The sequence below is a fragment of the Alosa alosa genome, chromosome 7, assembly GCF_017589495.1.
Source record: "Alosa alosa isolate M-15738 ecotype Scorff River chromosome 7, AALO_Geno_1.1, whole genome shotgun sequence".
Taxonomy (NCBI): Eukaryota; Metazoa; Chordata; class Actinopteri; order Clupeiformes; family Clupeidae; genus Alosa; species Alosa alosa.
Genome location: NC_063195.1, coordinates 18,386,448 through 18,406,043, shown reverse-complemented (window position 1 = coordinate 18,406,043; position 19,596 = coordinate 18,386,448). Strand labels below are relative to the sequence as shown.

The 19,596-nt window shown below is 43.6% G+C and overlaps 2 protein-coding genes across 5 annotated transcripts in view; one reads left to right on the top strand and one right to left on the bottom strand.

The window, feature by feature from the left end:
• The window catches only part of actr2a (actin related protein 2a), a 12,140-nt gene extending 2,921 nt beyond the window's left edge, over window positions 1-9,219 (bottom strand). For 2 of the 4 annotated variants that reach the window (XM_048247401.1, XM_048247402.1), the window contains exons 1-6: window positions 8,846-9,219; window positions 7,419-7,529; window positions 4,084-4,299; window positions 3,718-3,790; window positions 2,068-2,204; window positions 1,497-1,646 (exon numbers count right to left, since the gene is read on the bottom strand). In XM_048247401.1, the coding sequence (XP_048103358.1) occupies window positions 1,497-1,646; window positions 2,068-2,204; window positions 3,718-3,790; window positions 4,084-4,299; window positions 7,419-7,529; window positions 8,846-9,022 (864 nt within the window). In that variant the 5' untranslated portion in view covers window positions 9,023-9,219. The remainder of the gene's footprint in view (window positions 1-1,496; window positions 1,647-2,067; window positions 2,205-3,717; window positions 3,791-4,083; window positions 4,300-7,418; window positions 7,530-8,845) is intronic. The other 2 variants (XM_048247399.1, XM_048247398.1) reach the window with 1 other exon arrangement.
• A 541-nt stretch (window positions 9,220-9,760) lies between these two features.
• serhl (serine hydrolase like) lies at window positions 9,761-19,196 on the top strand. Its single transcript, XM_048248489.1, is given in 13 exon segments — window positions 9,761-10,105; window positions 10,423-10,514; window positions 11,144-11,287; window positions 11,651-11,764; window positions 12,388-12,429; window positions 13,260-13,279; window positions 13,642-13,769; window positions 14,294-14,341; window positions 16,217-16,296; window positions 16,620-16,654; window positions 16,909-16,985; window positions 17,949-18,024; window positions 18,810-19,196. Coding segments are annotated over 12 exon segments (948 nt in total). The 5' UTR covers window positions 9,761-10,105; window positions 10,423-10,456; the 3' UTR covers window positions 18,936-19,196.
• Window positions 19,197-19,596: the final 400 nt, after the last annotated feature.

The window sequence follows — 19,596 nt, the reverse complement described above, 5'->3', positions numbered from 1 at the left end:
CACACACACACACACAACACACACACACATCAACTGGCAAGTCTCACAACCTTGAATGGCTTCTGCTGTTTATGGGCCGATCACTGAGGCAGAACACCACTAAGAGAGAGAGCCAGGACGTATGAGGATGTGTGTGTGTGGTGTGTGTGTGTGTGTGTGTGTGTGTTTCCACGGTGGGTTTCCACACAGCGAAACACCTCGCGATTTTCGCCAGCTTAAATTTAAGCCGGGCGGACGGTGGCTAAACCGCTAACCTTTTGACTGCAGTGTCTAGCCAGTGGTGGCAAGCGAGCTATTGGGCTAATCAGCTAGTTTAAATGTTTAAGTACTTAATGAAGATATCCAGGGGTCTTTATGCCTCGACTAAATTGATGTTGCCTATAAACAACAATTCATGTTCATAGAAACAACAAGGTCAATAAGACATAATATATTTCATACCTGTGTTGCAGCATGTAGCCTAGGTGTCTAGCTAGGTTTACAATGCAATCCAATGTCCTAAAAATACTAGCATTTAAGCCTGTCAGCTAGCTAAAAAAGATCGAAAGTGCTTAAACTAACATATATAGTGGTCTATTTAGTGGTGTATGTGCTCTGACTAAGTTCGTGTGGCATATAAACCACAATTCGTGTTACAATACTTTGTGTTACAATACTTGATACAAGTGCCAATGTTCGTGTAGAAACATTTTAATCACATACAAATTTTCGTGTTACAGCTCAGGTAGTCTCCGCCATCTTGGTCAGACTTTTTTGTAACTCCCGCCTCCAAACACAAAGACGCGGACCTGATTGGTTCTCGAATGGTCCTCATTTAAATAAAGTTAAACTAAACCAGGGCGAATTTCGTCTCCATTCAACCTCAATGAGAGCGACGCGAAATTTCGGTGTGTGGAAACACACCGTAAGTCTGTCTGAGATGCGCTCTAGTTGTCCACCACAACCTGAATGTTTATACAGCCAATGGCCACCAGAGGGCGCCCAAGCTAGTGATTCACACTTATTGATGAGTCAACAGATGAGCTGAATCACAATGCACAATGCAGCCCCTGTGGTTAAAATCTACCCTTCCGTCATTGTGATTGTCATGACTTGCAAGAACATTTTAATGACCGAGAGAGGGTGTGTGTGAATGAGTCAAACTATGTGTGTCTCTGTGTGTGTGTGTGTGTGTGTGAATGTGAATTGTGTGTGCATGTGCTGTTCTTGTCCAGGTGTGTGTGTGTGTGTGTGTGTATGTGTGTTAGAATGTAAGTGAATGTGTTGTTCTTGTCCAGGTGTGTGTGTGTGTGTATGTGTGTTAGAATGTAAGTGCATGTGTTGTTCTTGTCCAGGTGTGTGTGTGTGTGTGTGTGTGTGTGTATGTGTGTTAGAATGTAAGTGCATGTGTTGTTCTTGTCCAGGTGTGTGTGTGTGTGTGTGTGTGTGTGTATGTGTGTTAGAATGTAAGTGCATGTGTTGTTCTTGTCCAGGTGTGTGTGTGTGTGTGTGTGTACCATGTAGGACTCGACCAGGACAGTGGTCTCGAGCGCCAGCTTCTGCTCCTGCTCGATGTTGTAGCCCACGTAGCAGAGCTTCTCCTTCATCATGCGCACCGTCTCAAAGTCGGCCGAGTGGTTGAAGGCGTAGCCCCTCAGCAGGAGCAGCTGGACAGGAGTGGACAGAGACAGAGACAGGATAAAAAAAGAGGGGGAAGATAACAAGGATAAAAAAGATGGGAAGATAACAGGGATAAAAAAAGAGGGGAATATAACAGGGATAAAAAAGAGGGGAATATAACGGGGATAAAAAAAGAGGGGAAGATAACAAGGATAAAAAAGAGGGGAAGATAACAGGGATAAAAAAGAGGGGGGAATATAACAGGGATAAAAAAGAGGGGGAATATAACAGGGATAAAAAAGAGGGGGAAGATAACAGGGATAAAAAAAGGAAGGAAATACTTGTAAATATTGTGTAAGGTTAACTAAGATGTTTTTCTTTTCTTTTGTAATTTCAGAATTTGTGTGCGTGTTTGTGTGTGTGTGTGTGTGTGTGTGTGTGTGTGTGTGCGTGTTTATGTGTGTGTACCTTGATGAGGTAGCGTGTGATGTCCCGTCCGGCGATGTCCAGTCTGCGTGTGAGGTGAGGAAGAGAGAAGCCCTCGTACACAGGACAGATGTGTGTGACGCCATCACCAGAGTCCACGACCACGCCCGTCAGCAGACCTAAAAACACACACACACGCTACTCTCAGACCATGGTGACTGAGCCTTCTCTCTGTGTGTACACGTGTGTGTGTGTGTGTGTGTGTGTGTGTGTGAAAAAAGAGATCGAAGCAGCTTGTACAGCATGTGTGTGTGTTCTTCTCCATCTTCACTGAAGTATCCGTGTGTGTGTGTGTGTGTGTGTGTGTGTGTGTGTGTGTGTGTGTGTGTGTGTGTGTGTGTCCCTGTTAACTTGTTTATTTACGCACGTCTCCGCTGGTGTGAGTGTACTTTCTGTGCGAATCTCATTCAGGCACAAAGCCCAGTCAGACACCCCCCCCCATATCCCACAATCCTTTGCAGCAGGAAGCCGGACACTCTGCTGGGGATTGGCCGTAAGTTGAGGGAGAAGATGAGCCCGCTGGCTGAATCGGCCTCTTTCATGGACGGGACGAGAGTGGAGTTCCAAACGCACCCAGGGAGCGGACATGCCACAGAGAAATGCACTGTGGGTAGTCCGTCAAAGCTGCTGTGTGTTTCTGTGTGTGTGTGTGTGTCTGTGTGTGTGTCTGTGTGTCTGTTAGTCCATCAAAGAAGCTTTATGTTTCACTGTGAATTTGCATTCGATTCGCTCAGTGGAAAAAGGGACTCCATACTCGGGGACTTCTTTGATGAACAATGACTGACTTGTACGTATAAGATATTATAAAAAAAAAAAAAAAAAACAGTGTTGTCTCAGGGTCATGTCTCAGACTGTGAAGATTAATTTGAGATTCACTGTTCAATCCTATCAATCAAGTACAAATGTATGATTTAGTACAAAAGAGCAAAACTATAATATCAGATATTAATGAGAGTACTTGACAACAGACATGAAGAACATTTATTGCATACACTACTAGACATACATTCTTTTGAGTTGATATTACTGGCCTCTCAAATTAGCATCGTATACTGTATTAAGGGCACTAATTTAAATCTGCAACCTACTGCTGCTGTGCTGTAGAAACCACACAACGAGAACAGGCAGAGATATTTATATATATATATAGAGAGAGGTTAGATATATATGTGGTCATTTATTGACACGTTGCACGGTGCAATGTAGCATAGATCTTACATTTGCAGTTTGTAATTTGTAGCGTTTTATTTAACGTGATGGAGGTTGACTTCAAATGAGAGTTTTCCACTTATGACTTATGAAATGCAGCGCGGTGTAGCCTATAAAACTATACCACTACAAAACATCAGATAACAATACAGGACATTACTTCTGACTCCTTTACTGTAAGACCATGCTGACACTGCATCACCAAAACATGACATTTTCTTTGAGCACGTACATGCAAGTGCACACACACACCACAGAACAGACTCCCATACAGTTTGATCATGCTGACACTGCATCACCAAAACCTGCTAGCACACACACACACACACACACACACTGAAACACCAAACAGGGACCCAGCTGTGTGTCCAACTCATACTTGGGTCTTTACGTGTGTGTGTGTGTGTGTGTGTGTAAACATACCTTGAGCGTAGAGTGTGAGAACGGCCTGGATGGCAATGTAAACACCACCGAACTGATAAGTCTCAAACATCACCTGCACACAGAGACAATGTCATTAGTCGAGGACGAAGCATCATCCAACTGAGAAAACACTCTTCTCACACCCACCCAGACACACACTTGCTTTCTCACCCACACACAGGCACACACACACACATATATTGGCATGGGGCACTTTCCATAAGATCATCTCTCAATGCAAATCAAACCAGCTATTAGGCTAACTCAAATAAACCATGCCAATCTCTAGGTATGGTAAAGGGTATGTGAGACACACACACACACACACACACGCACGCACGCACGCACGCACGCACGCAGACACACCTCGATGATCTTCTCGCGGTTCTTGGTGGGGTTCATGGGCGGCTCGGTGAGCAGGATCTTGCAGCCGCGAGGCTCGACGTTGAGCTTCTGCGGCCCAAAGGTGTAGTCCCACAGGTGGCGCATGTCGTCCCAGTTGCGCACGATGCCGTTCTCCATGGGGTAGTTCACCTCCAGCATGGAGCGCAGCTCCGACGCCTCGTCCCCCACCATCAGGTCCTGACGGAGACACAGCGGGGGAAGAGAGGGAAGAGGTCAGAGGTCATGAGGAAGGAACAGGTCATTTGGAGGTCAGAAAAGAGTGACACAGAGAGAGAGATAGAGAGAGAAAGAAACAAAGATTCAGTGATAGTGGCAGAAAGAAAGTGTTTTGAGAAGCAAGCATCTGTTTACGTTAACAAGCATGTTATTCTATGCTAAATGCTACAATAAAATAGAGGGTAAAACACACACAAACACACACACACACACACTTTTAAATGACAAAAAGAACTGATGGCCATGACAACAGGCGCTCTGGGTAGCCTGATTTGCATTTTTTGATGCATGTTTGTTTTAGGTCACAGAAGTTTGATATGCATATAAAAGCATGACTACATAAAATCAAAACTGTTGTTCATTCACTATATTTGAGAGCTTGTGTTGAAGATCCAACTCCAAGGAGTTAAATAACTGTTAAACCTGACGGGCCTGTGGAGCTTGTTTGGCACGGCGCCCATTGACAATAGCACTCTGAATGGCACTGGTCAATATCCATGGCATCCTATACAGGCCACTGCCCAACCTAACAGTGTGTCACTGCACTCTCTAATGAGTCAACACAGTCTTCCTACAGGTAGCATCCCTGTTTTTTGACAGATGACTGCAGCCTGGGAGTCTAGGTATTTTCAAGCTCAACAACTACTACAACAACACCTCTATCTAGTACAATGTTTCTTAAACTTTTTCAGACCAAGGACCACTTAACCAATAATAATAAAAAATAAAAAAAAACCTAGCTTAAAAGTAAACCAACAGTATATTGCACAATAGGACTACTCACTGAACCACAATATATTATGTTACACAATAGGCCTACTCACTGAACCACCTGGCTTATTGTCTTTGCACCTTGCTTATTGTGTCAGATGATTAATATAATTTAAAGTGGCGTAGCTTACATAGGCAGTGTTGTAGAACTGTTTGGATTTACAAGTTGAAGTTGGTTAAATATTGCAAACAACTCATCTATATTATAATTTACCAGGTCTGCTCGTGGACCACTTGGGATTGCTCTCAGATAGCTTGCGGACCACCAGTGGTCCCCAGACCACACTTTGAGAAACACTGATCTAGTATAACCTGAAATAGACAGCTGGTTATCTGTGCTATATCACGTTAGAATGCTATGCTACACCCTACACATCTGACAAATGACCACAACATGAGCAGCAACCTCAACTCCCATAAAGGAAGTCATTTGCATGTTGAGGACAGATTAGATGTTTTGTGTTCATGTTGTAATTCACTGTGGCTATGTTGGCTGTTTAATAGACAAGAGAGGAGACTAGCGGTTGCGGGGGGGTTAGCTTAGCATCATCTCAGTTCTTCAGCAACAATGAGCCTGTATATGTAAACCTGTGACTAGTATAGAAGTTCAACAACAACAACAACAACAACAACAACAAACTGCATTTATGTAGAGCTTTTTAAGGCACCCAAAACACTTCACAGAGAAGGGGGAACCTCACTAACCACCACGAAAGGAGTTCATGCACTCCTCTTGCATGTCGGCGTCTTACTCCTATAACTTGTGTTTTGTTCCTGTTTTCAACAGAGTTATTTTGATCACATTACAAATGACAGCGAGAGAGGAAGTTGGTCAAGAACAGTTGTGTCAAGTGACTCCGCGTTTACTTGTGCATTGTTTGAAAACACTCTAGAGTCTAGACACACTTAACTCGTAAAAGTTTTTTCAGTTCCTATCTGATGGGCAACAAGTAATCACGCAGCTAATCATCAAAATGCATATTTCAAGGAGTTGATCACATTCTTTCCCAAAAGCAACCTACGCCTGGATTTAACTTGTGACACTTTGCAACGTGTACAAGGTTTCTGGTAGTGCAAACTGCATCTTTTAAAAGATGTTCTGTGGGAGGAGTTAAATATAGCGCATGAAAAGAAAGTTGATAGTTTGGGTTGTAGGTAGGTTAGGTGTAGGTTACCATGCCACAGAGTTGTGACTCAGAGAGAAAGAGAGAGAGAGAGAGAGAGAGAGAGAGAGAGAGAGAGAGAGAGGTGTGTAAGGTGTGAAACAGGAAGAAATCGTATGCTCAGAGACTGTGGGAGTTAAGAATTGATGCTAATATAGTGTGTGTAAGAGAGAAGGTGAGAACCTAAGGGTCGGAACATGACACCAGTTTCAAGAAGAGGAGGGTGAGCTTAAGTGAGATGTTGAGGACCACAAACAGAACCCAGTCCACACACAGCAGGAAGCTAAACAGAACCCAGTCCACACACAGCAGGAACCTCAACAGAACCCAGTCCACACACAGCAGGAACCTCAACAGAACCCAGTCCACACACAGCAGGAACCTAAACAGAACCCAGTCCACACACAGCAGGAACCTCAACAGAACCCAGTCCACACACAGCAGGAACCTAAACAGAACCCAGTCCACACACAGCAGGAACCTCAACAGAACCCAGTCCACACACAGCAGGAACCTCAACAGAACCCAGTCCATACACAGTGGGAACCTCAACAGAACCCATTGCCACACTCTGCCCCCGCCGGTCCCACCCGTTTCAGTGATAAGAGTCGGGGTCATGGTGTTTGAACACTCAGGGCTTGGTTAATGTGTAAGCACAGAGTCACACCCTGATAACAGCAGTGCACAAATCAGTGTTACTGCATCAAACTGCTAGCTACTGAGCACATGCCTACTCAGGTACTCAGGAGTTTTTATTTCCATAAGGAAATGCACTTACATCCATATACACGTCCTCATAAGTATTTGTGGATTTACACAGTACATTCTAGTACATTCACCAAAAATATAATCTGTTGGGGCCTTTTTATTCTCCAAAGGCCTCTTGATGAAGCAATATTTTCACACAACTTTGTTTGAGATCGATTACACTAGATACAAATCAGCAAAGCATGCCAGTGTCCAACAGCAGCCATTATCCTTTCATCAACACTATCCCATAATAATTGCTGTGGCTTTACCATAACAACTGTGACCAATGACATGATATCATGAGTATAAAGTGGATGCTGACGGTATTGAAGGGAGTTGTGATTGGTTGACAGGACTGTGACAATGCAATACAGAGGGGTGTGATTGGTTGGTTACCTTGATCTCGATGTTGCCCACTTTGGCAGTGGACCGGATGATGGGCCGGCCCACCAGCGCAGGGAAGATGTGTTCAGGGAAGTTGGAGCCTGCATAGCCACATTTCACAAACTGAAGGAGGGAGAAGAGGCAGAGAGAAGGGAAGAGAGAGACAGAGAGAGAAGGAGAGAGATGTTTATCTTAAGTCACCATTTTGAGTTTCAATCCTAATTTGTTGAGCACTGTGTCACATCATTAGATAATAAGCATGAATTGATTTAAGCGGTGTGTTGCAGTTGCAGGTGAAACTTGAATGCAAAGGACGCCTAGTCACTTCAGGCAGGAAGTTGCTCAAAGACAGAGGAGCCAGAGGAAGGCAATGGGGGAGAGCAGTCGAGAAAGAAACTAGACAATCGATATGACTACCGTCTGAGACGTCTCCTCTAAGCTACAGAAGTTATTTTCTGGTCAGCTAAACTGTCGGGGAAAAGACTTAGCTACGAAACTGACATGTTGAAACAAGAGCGTTTATCTATGCAGAGAAAGGGTGCTTTGATACCACCAGGCTACAACTTGTTTTGGTCAAAGTAGGCTAGTCATCAAATAGCGCTCAAATGAAAGGTCTGGGAACAACATAAAGATGCCTGGCTTTATTTTATCTACGATGGTTCCACAAAATGTGATGTACCGGTTTAGCAAATATGCGCCAGTGTAGAAGTGGTGGTGGAAATGAGATTGACTTCCGAATGATGCCTTGTACGGTTACATCTCTGCAACTTCCTTGTTACATTGTAAAGATAGCCGCCTCGCAAGTAGCTGCCTAGCAATAATGACAGAGCTCGCCTGCCTCGACAGTCGACAGCTAACAACTTCATTGATGCTTCTGGTAAGCCAGCAAGCTAGCTGTAGAGGTAGCTTAATGTGTCTACTATCCATTCCAAACTGAATTTTCCCTCATGATAAACTGAAACGAGGGCACTCCTCATAACTACAGCGGAGAGGTGATGGGCATTTCAATCTCACGCTTGAGAATTTACACTCCTGTCAATTGGCTAGCTGGGTACTTCCAGTTAGCTAACGTTATATCAAAACGGGTTTGACGAAGGAGATCTATCATCTGTCATGTCATTTCTGTGAGAGCAGGCTAGTCTAGCCTTAATAGCCTATTACGTTGCGAATGCAACCTTCATGCGATGGAAAAAGTATCCTCACTGTTTGACTCCACCACAATATACCACTCCCATGTATCATTCACAACCTGGCATTTGCATTCCTTTGATGAAACCTAACCCATCCAGTCTAGCTCTTTAGTAGCCTAGGCTACTATTGCAACCTACTTCCTGTTTCGGCTGAATGTCTTTTTGCCGCAAGAAAAGAGACATTGGTGGAAAACAAGAGACGAACACCGCCGAATTGAACGCTAGAACACGGTCTGGTTTCAAACTTACCCCGGTACCATTGTCGCAAACAACCACTTTCCTTCCCTGGCTGTCCATTTCTTGTCTGATTCTCCGGGAACCTGCAGTCTTGCCCTGCACAACTTTCTTCTTCTGCGAGGCGGAAATCACACATCCCCGGCTCCTGCACAACGAGCTTCTTCCGGAATGTTTAGCATGTGACCTCATCGTTCAGCAAGCGTCGGACTAAACATCAATAGTGCCAATTACCACCCAAAATATTTTGGACGATTGTGTATTTTTGTCAGATGGCAATACGGTGACAGTTGACGTTTTATACATCTAAATAAACGTCTGGTTTCGCTGCATTAGCTCCAGATGGAGTAATAACAGAACCTGTCTAGCCTAATCTCTGATAATACTAGATTCATAGACAGTAGCCTATGAAGGGTCCTTAATTACTTAATTAGGCTGAGGAATTTGCATGTGTTTCTGTTCAGACATCAGGCATTTAAGACTGGTTCCAAGATGAATCAGACATCTATTTAATTGGACTAAACGGGTGCTCCTAATTTATCATGCACTGTGTTAAAATCCAGTGCGTTTTAAATTGCCCAGGTTCAAGTAAACGGTGACATTAGTTGTATTTGAGCGCCCTCGTGTGGTTAATAAAAGTAGTTTGTTGATGTCTTTTGGTCTTTTATTTTGACATGCGAAACAAATATTAAAATCACTGACAGACAAAGTAAATTCACAACGACAGTCAAAATATGAATAATCAAGGTGTTCTCATCTCTGTGTGAATACACATTTCCATCCGTGTAATATTCTTTTAACCGTATCACCAAGGTTGAAGACATTTAATTTGACAAAGTTTGAAGAATTTTCTGTAGCATGTTCAGCACAGTCATGGCTGTGCTGACTGCTCAAGATAGAGATGTTATGGGCAACATAACTCACTGTTATATCGCCAGAATTACAGATATAGTTATATAGATATAGTTCATTTTTCTCAAAATGTCAACGTCCCCTTTAGTTTATCAGTAATGTTTTTGTCAATTGTCCTTCATGTGGTTCATTTCAGAGCTGAATACAGTTGCGCAATTTTGTTGCACACAGAGAAGGACCACTGGGAACGTGCTTCTACTGTCAATTTCGAAGCCTGCTACTGCATTTGTGGACAGGTCTGAAGATTCCATTGTATAACTTTCCTTTTTCCAAATTGCGAACCTACTGCCAGTTTTACAAGGATCTTGCTCTCCAAATCATTTGTGGTTCGCTACTTAAATCTATGTCGTCTGTTACATTAAGGTAATTGGTAACCTTAACTTCTCAAAGAGCTAGCTAACTTATCTACGTAGCTATTACAGAGTGAGCTGACCTGATTGACTGACTGGTGTCAACCTTGTGAGCTGGTGAAGTTTCCGAATGGTTAAGAGTCCCTCGTCGTTCTTCATGTGTTAAAATATAGGCCTATGCATGGATATATTTGTCACTTAAGTTGTAATGCCAATCAAACACTGTTTTTGCATAATTTAATTTTAAGCAAATTTGCTAAGAGATTCATCTGGGTTTATCCAGGCTACCACAGTCGCTGACGTTAACTTCCTCTTTGCCCTCAACATTAGTAGGTAAACCCTGCAGCCGACAAGCAGTTTTACAATGATTCAAGCTTTGAATGGTGCCAGACAGCTTGCCACAGCTACAATGAAACGTACCGGTAAGATAACGTCATTCTTTAACAAAACTGGTGAATTTGTTCAGTCGCAGAGTTCCGTAGCCTAGCCTACTTCTGAAACTAACGGGATAGTCCTACACAGGGCACGTTTTTTACAGGGTGTCCTGACAGTGTTCATGATTATTGTTGTTCGAATATGTTCGATTGATATTGGATCTTTTTTTTTTTTTGTTCTGGAGGAGACATACTTTAATCATCAGAGGGCAAATTATCATGATCATCCTAACAGAACCCATTAAACTGATTGTGTGTTTGCCCAGGTTCTGCTAAAAGAAAGATTAACTACCTACTTTGTTCAAAAATAGCCTGGGCCAGCTCCTTGAAAAGAAAGGAATTAAATAGCAGCCTACACACATTCCGCACAGGTTCTGCACAATTAAAAGGTACTAAAAATCAGATTGTAAAGGACACCCTTGAATAGCCTAATTGTGAAGGAACTCAGTGTAGACTATAGCATATGGTCAAAGATCCTTGATTACTAGCTCCGCTTGACCCTCTCTGATATGGTTCTCTAGCATTGACAGGTTATCCTCCTCCTCTAGTTTATTATATATCAACTTTAGGTGATAGTTATGTCGTTATATAGTTATTAAAATATTCTATACTAACAGCCACAGAGTTACGGTTACCAGTGCCTTGGGGAGAGCTGAGAGGGCAGGTCTGGGGTCCTGAGGAGGGCCGTCCAGTCTTATGCCTGCACGGCTGGGCAGACAACTCTGGTTCCTTCAACACCTTGATACCACTGTTACCGCAAGGTAGACTGTGTGTGTGTGTGTGTGTGGTGTGTATGTGTGTGTTTGTTTGTTGGTTTGTTCAGAATCCTAAATGAATCCTACTAAGTCTGACTGTAAAATGCTGTTGCACAGCAGATTTTGTCTCAGGTGCCTTTCTTTCATTATACTCATCAACTGATATTTCCACCCACTTTTCCCCTTTGCCTGTCTCTGTCTATCTCTCATTCTCCTATCCTCCGTCCCCCTCTCTCTCTCCCTCTCTCTCCCCCTCTCTCTCTCTCTTTCTTCTCTCTCTCTTCTCTCTTCCTCTCTCCCCTCTCTCTCTCTTCCCCCCCTCTCTCTCCCCCCTCTCTCTCCCTCTCTCTCTCTCTCTCTCCTGTGAAGAGTGGAGGTGTGTGGCTCTGGACATGGCAGGCCACGGCCTCTCTTCGCCGAGGCCTTCCGGAGTCTTCTACACCTTCCCCGCGTATGTGGCCGACGTCAGGAGAGTGGTCGAAGGTGCGCAGAGTTGCTACTACAATAGCGTTAGTTCTTAATACACATCCAACACACACATACACACACACACACACACACACACACATATATACATGAGATTTCAATGTCCAAATGACTTCCTGGCCGGTCATGAGAACCTCCTACATGAGTCTCCTCCTACGAGAGTCTCCTACATGAGGTGTAGGAGACTCTCCAGCGTCACTGTGCTCGTGTGTGTGTGTGTGTGTGTGTGTGCGCAGAGTTGCTACTACAATAGCGTTAGTTCTTAATACACACACACACACACACACACACACACAGAAAGGTCTAACACCCTCTCATTTAATAAAAAAGTGGTGCCTGATAGGAGGGCTTTGTTTAGACAAGGTTCTTGATGAACAATACATCTAAACAGGGATGTATTGTTTATAAACATTGGACAATAACCTCCACCATCATCAAACATGTTCTGAATGCCTTTTAAAAAAATCTGATACCGCATGGCGCAGTCCACTTTACCGTGATCACAGAATTCATAGTTTACCCACCTCTTATTTTACCACTACACCTCTGCATCTAATGAGTTTAGAGTGTGGCACAAAAATAAGCCGGTTTTGTCTAATGTGTGGTCAATGCCTCCCCAGCTCTGCAGTGGAAACGCTTCTCCATACTGGGCCACAGCATGGGTGAGTTTCTGCCCAGAGTATCTGCCGATCTTACTCCTCTACGCTGAGCGGAGGTGTGAAATAGTGGTCTTATCTCGTGATGGAAAAATGGAGTCTTTTTTTTTTTTAATGGTTTTAACAGTTTTAAGTCATGAAAAGTTTGCCTTCATGCAAAGTGCACACTGATCTATGGTTGTCTTCTTCAGTGCTGTGTACCTACCCACCATGCATATTCTTATATATTCATATCATATTGTGTGTGTGTGTGTGTGTGTGTGTGTACGTGTACAAATATCATATAATATGTTTCACTCTACAAAATCATGCAGAGGAGGCAGCTCCAGATCTTAATTAAGCCTTTAGAATTTAGAATTACAATATTGCCTAGAAATGTTTGTTTTGTTTACAAAACACTCCGTATTGCACCGTTAACACTGCATTGCGTGACCCTGAGTGCATGGGGCACGTGTGTTCATAAACGCCTGAGGTGAGGTCGAAGGTCACCAGCCTCACCTCTATGTTAAGCTTGTGATGACCAGTAGGTGAAAGTTGAGGGGCTGAAGTCCCACCGTGGCTACAGTATTGCTGCAGCTTAGATATTCTTAGTGTACATTTACTACAGTATTGACGTCAGCTTAGAGGTCCTTAGTGTATGTTTGCTGTGTATGGCCCCTCGTGTGATTGATTGATTGATTGATCCCCATATTCCATGTGGGTGTGCAAATGTAAAACCAGATGCAAATTTTATTTGATTCATTATTTTACAAGAAAACTGGATGTATTTTAATAATCAACATACTAACAATATGATCCCAGTGCAGTAAACCAAGTGTCTCTGTTTGCTCTTACAGGTGGCAATGTGGCAGGAATGGTAAGAATGGAATATCAGAGCTATTCAAGCTCCTTTATCTCTCATCGTCATCTCATTATCGATGTCAGATGTGAGACATCATACTGATTGAGAATGACAATTTGGGGGGGGGGGGGCGGCATGTTGACTTCAGTTGGAGGTGTCTGAATCAGTGTGGTTATTTCATTATTATGTTGTCTGTGAACAGTTAAGCCGGTGTTGAAAATCAAATGGTAGTTGTTTTGTCTGGGCTCTCCGTTTTGTTCTCAGGTTGTCATGACACTCATGACATGTGTTTGTTGTTGTGTGTAGTTGTCTGTTGGCAGTTCAGCCTGTTCTTATACTCTTGTGTTTGTTTGTTTGTTTGTTTGTGTTATGTGCAGTTCAGCGCAGTGTTCCCTGAGATGGTGGAGGCCCTGGTGCTGCTGGACTCCTATGGATTCTACCCCACTAACACGGTATGCACACATACACACACACACACACACACACACTCTCACACACAATGAGAGTGCTAGGTACAAAAAAATAGCAAAAACACTTCATTCATTCAATTGGCTTTCCTCCTATCTTCTTCTTGTCATCCTCCCTTTCTCTCTCTCTCTTTCTCTCTGCTCAGAAAAGCATCCCAGAACCATCCGCTCCACCCCACCCTCTGTGGTGATTTAGCGATTTAGCACTTGAAATGTGATTTTACCACCCAAATGCTTCTGTCTCTAATGTTTGTGTCAATACTACAAAAACAAATAGCAAAAACTACTTCATTCATCCAATGTGCTTTCCTCCTCCCATCTCTCCCTCCTCTTGTCATCCTCCCTCTCTCTCTCTCTCTCTCTCTCTTTTCTCTCTCTCCTCCCATCCCTCCATCCTCTTGTCATCCTCCCTCTCTCTCTCTCTCTCTTTTCTCTCTCTTCTCCCATCCCTCCCTCCTCTTGTCACCCCCCCCCCTCCCATCCCTCCCTCCTCTTGTCATCCTCCCTTCCTGACCCAGGGGCTGGAGGAGACATCCTGAAGTGGGGATGGAGGGAGGTGGAGAAGAGGGAAGAAGGAGAAGATCTACACCCACCAGAAGGCCATGCAGAGGTGATCACTCACTCACTCACTACACCCACCAGAAGGCCATGCAGAGGTGATCACTCACTCACTCACTACACCCACCAGAAGGCCATGCAGAGGTGATCACTCACTCACTCACTCACTTCACCCACCAGAAGGCCATGCAGAGGTGATCACGCGCTCACTCACTCACTCACTCACTACACCCACCAGAAGGCCATGCAGAGGTGCTCACTCGCTCACTCACTCACTACACCCACCAGAAGGCCATGCAGAGGTGATCACTCACTCACCCCACCAGAAGGCCATGCAGAGGTGCTCGCTCACTCACTCACTCACTCACTCACTCACTCACTCACTCACTCGACACCCCCACCCACCAGAAGGCCATGCAGAGGTGATCACTCACTCACTACACCCACCAGAAGGCCATGCAGAGGTACTCACTCACTCACTCACCAGGCCATGCCCACCTCACTCCTCCTCCCTCCCACCCACCAGAGGCCATGCAGAGGTGATCACTCACTCACTCCTCCTCCACCCACCAAGGCCATGCAGAGGTACTCACTCACTCACTCACTCACTCCACCCACCAGAAGGCCATGCAGAGGTGATCACTCACTCACTCACTTACAACACCCACTCACTCACTCAATCACTCACTCTTCTCTCTCTGAGATGCCTGGAGATGATTGATTGCTTCTGTCTGGAGTGGGTTGACATGCTTGCTCAGTGCCGTATATTTAGAGAGTTCGGACAATTGAAATCATGCGCCATGTTTAAGACCAACGTCAGATGATTCTACAGTGTAACTCTATGGGGCGAATATGCTATGTTGAAATAAATCGCTTATTTTCACCATTAACAGACCTATAAATGATATTATCAACGTTTGTCAGTATGTAAAAGGCCCTTACAGAAATATTCCAGCGTATATTTACCTTCGATATCTTAAATGGGCCTGTAAAATGCCCATTGTAGTGAGTGACCACGTCGCCTAATCAGTCTCGGAGCAGTGTTTACCTTTTTTCATCTTCAGTCTCCCGAGTCAATAATAACGTAGTAGTAACCAAGGCAAAGTTATGTGTTTTTTCACAGTATATTTCATCTGAGTTACAGATGACAATTGAAATTAGACAAACTTAAATTCAAGTTGAGGAATTGAGATGTCCATCTCAAGGGGTTATCCTCTAATAAATGAATTTGAATTTGAATTTGAAGTTATGACTATGGCAAGATCACAATGTAGTTTCTAAGCTTTTAGATACATCAAATGCTAGCGGAAAAGCTGACGATAAGACTTGGCTAACTTCATTTCTAAAGCAATATTAGAACTTTTTGACAGCATGGTATACATTGATGATGGTATTACTATATTTTTCGTATGGAAAGTCGAAGAGAGAAATTGACATTGAAGTTAACTCTCACAATAGGGAGTAATTATTTGCCTGCCAGTTTGCAACCGTTTCCCGCTTCCCGGCCTTGCACTGCAACCATAGGCACAACAGTTAGGCATTTTTTAAAAATAATTAATGATTTTTTAACAATTTATGATATTTCGTCCACTATTCACTGTACTATGTTAATGGATCTGATGAATGTTGGTATGAAACATGGCGTCCCCGAACCACGTGACCGCCTTGGAACCAATCACATAATGGGATAGCTCAGGCCATTCCATTCCCTAGTTGGCCAAACTCTATATACGGATCTGTGACTCTAGTAGAGCCTCCTAGAGTGTCCCCTAGATTCTGTATGAATTCAGAGGCTCAGTATTTCAGCAAAAGGTTTACTTCTTTCGCATGTATTGTGGTTATGTCTTATTCTCTCACTCAATTTTTTTTAAACAATTTTGTTTTCATTCTCTCTCTCTGTCTCTGTCTCTCTCTCTCTCGCTCTCAGGTTAATGGCAGCCAACCCCCAGTTAACAGAGCAGTCAGCTCAGCATCTTCTAGAAAGGGGATTAAGAGAGGCTGAAGGCGGTAGGTTTATTTCTCCCTAATTATACGGCTCTTCACAATGCTAGTAGAACGCTCCATTGACTTGAATAGGATTTCCCAACATTCTACGGTAAAATAAATTCATGTAATTACCGCTGCAAACATATAATTACCGCTTTATTCAAACGTGAAAGCAGACGGTTGATCAGCTGTGTTCTAAAGAATGTTTGATTCAAGTTCAGCAGCGTGTGTTTGTTTGTTTATTTGTTTCTCACCTGCTATTCTTACTTGTTTGTTGTGGTCGTTGCCATGGTGATTGCTGGTTGTTGCTCATCAGTACCCTTTCTCCCATTCGACCCTCTTAGGCTTTGTGTTTACCAGGGACTTGAGGATCAACCTGGTGAGGTTCTTTATTTTGGCATAATGACAGTTATGTAAAGAATGCCTGCATAGAAATATGATGCTCTTAAACCTACTTCAATCAGACATTGTATTGATACTGTTTGCCGAATTGTATTGATACTGTTTGTATTCAGAAAACGTGGTGATTTTGAAAGTAGCATAAATCCACAAATGATATGGAAGGAGCCTGAGGAGCAGCTTTTTCATTTTGTTTTGCCCATATTTATTTATTTGTTTGTTTGTTTGTTTCAGAAAAACGTGACCCGCATTAGTCTGGAGCAGAGCTTAGAGCTGCAGTCCAGGATCCAGGCCCGTGTCCTGGTCTTAATGTGAGAGGACATCACATCTGTTTTTCTCAATCTTTTTTTCTCTCTCTCTTTTCTCTGTCTTTCTCTCTCTCTGTCTCGTTTTACTCTCTTGTATTCCTAAACAATCTGTTTCTCTCTTTCTTTCTTTCTCTTGTCTCGTTGGGTCTCTCTGTCTGTCTTCCTTTCTCTTTTTCTGTTCTTGTCTTCCTCTCTCTGTCACTCACTCACTCCCTCTCTTCTTTCACTCCTCCCTCTCTTCTTTCCTCCCTCTCTTCTTTCACTCCCTCTCTCTTCTTTCACTCCCTCTCTCTCTCTGTCCTCCCTCTCTCTCTTCTTTCACTCCCTCTCCTCTCTCTGTCACTCCCTCTCTCTCTTCTTTCACTCCCTCTCTCTTCTTTCACTCCCTCTCTCTCTCTGTCACTCCCTCTCTCTCTTCTTTCACTCCCTCTCTCTCTCTGTCACTCCCTCTCTCTCTTCTTTCACTCCCTCTCTCTCTCTGTCACTCCCTCTCTCTCTTCTTTCACTCCCTCTCTCTCTTCTTTCACTCCCTCTCTCTCTTCTTTCACTCCCTCTCTCTCTTCTTTCTTTTCTTCTATATCTGTCTTCCTTTGATCGTCATTTTTAGTGTCTGTGGGCTCTTGGTGGTTTAGTTAAAATAAAGTGCCCAGTCATTTCTCTCTGCCTCTTCTGAAACACACAGTTTCTCTTTTTCTTCAGGGACAACCCTTTACAGTCATACAGTATTAAATACCATTTGCACTGTGTCCTCTATCAATTATTATTATGGTATTGATATATATCATTGGTATGGCATTGAAATATAGCATATTCTCTATTTTCCTTTTTCACTCTCTATCTCTCTCTCCCTCTCACCCCTCCCCTCCTTCTCTCCCTCCCTCTCACCCTCCCCCTCCTTCTCTCCCTCCCTCTCACCCTTTCCCTCCCTCTCTCTCTCTGTTCTCTCTCTCCCTCTCTCTCCCGCAGGGCTGAAGCTGGTCTGAATAAACTCTTTCCTCCGCCTGAGGGCTGCTCGGAGTCCCTCATGAACGGCTACCAGAACGTGAGTACACACACACACACACACACTTGAATAGACACACACACTTGAACAGGCACACACACTTGAACAGACACACATATACTCACTCGAATAGATGCACACATACGCATGCGCACACACATACACACACACACACTCGAACAGACACACACACACATACTCACTCGAACAGATGCACGCATACGCATACGCGTGCACAATCACACACACACACACACACATACACTCGAACAGACACACACACACACACACACACACACACACACACACACACTCACTCGAACAGATGCACGCATACGCTCATGCACACACACACACACTTTCATGTAAACTTACTAGACAAGCACACTCAACCACACATACCAACGTAAACCCTCTAGTCAGCCACCCTAAAGCTGTAAGTCCCACATTCTCACTGAAAAATGGCATAGAGGAGAAGTGTGTGTGTGTGTGTGTGTGTACGTGTAATCTCATATTCAAGAGAAAGTGAACGTCTCTCAGTTGTACCCTGTTCAATTATTTAGTATCATCCATTTTCTACCACATAGATGCGAGTGCACACTCACCTTCTCACTATGGCATATGGAACATACTTACAAGGTATAACCCTGTAAGCTAGTTGTAACCTAGTTGTAACCTTTTTCTCTCTCTCTCTCTCTCCCTTTCTCTCTCTATCTCTATCTCTCTCTCTCTCGCTTTCTCTCTCCCTCTCTCTCCCTCTCTTCTCTCTCTATTCTCTCTCTCTCATCTCTCTCTCTCTCTCTCTCTGTCATTCTCTGCTACAGAGTAAGAACATGAAGGTTATGACAGTTCCAGGGGATCACCACATTCACATGAACCAGCCGGAGGTCGTGGCACCCATCATCACTGACTTCCTGCTCTCCGCTACTGACAGCACTGCCAAGTTATAACACTCATATCATATCACACACACACACACACACACTCTCTCTCTCACTCACACACACACACACACACACTCTAACTCTCTCTCTCTCTCTCTTTCTCACACACACACACACACACACACACACACACACACACACATACACAAATTAATCGTAAGCCTGCAAATTTTCCTTAAAAATGTTTCAAAGTCATTTAAAAGCAGTAGCATAGGCTATGCATGGAACTTGGCTAAACCTCGCAGACATATATCCCAACATTTTTAAAGAGTTCAAAGAACGACAGGTTAACGAATATCCTATGCTATAGAAAACACGACTACATGGTTAGTGCCAAGTTCTTCTCTTCTGTTTTAGTCTAGCCTAAGTGAAACGAGTATGGTTCTCTGGGATAAAGCGAACCTTCCTTCATCAATGAATTTTGACGAGACATAACGAGCTGTAATCATTTTGACGAGACATAACGAGCTGTAATCATAGGGTGCTAACGTGATGAAAGCGCAATGTTCACGCCAGAATAACATTACCATAACTTGTAAACAATCTATTTCATGTAGACTGCAATTTGACCAGATGATAATTATTGACCAGATGTAGGCTACCCGAAATGCGCTAATTAAAGCCCACAGCATATAATAGCCTACCACCAAAGCGTGTTGAGACCTAA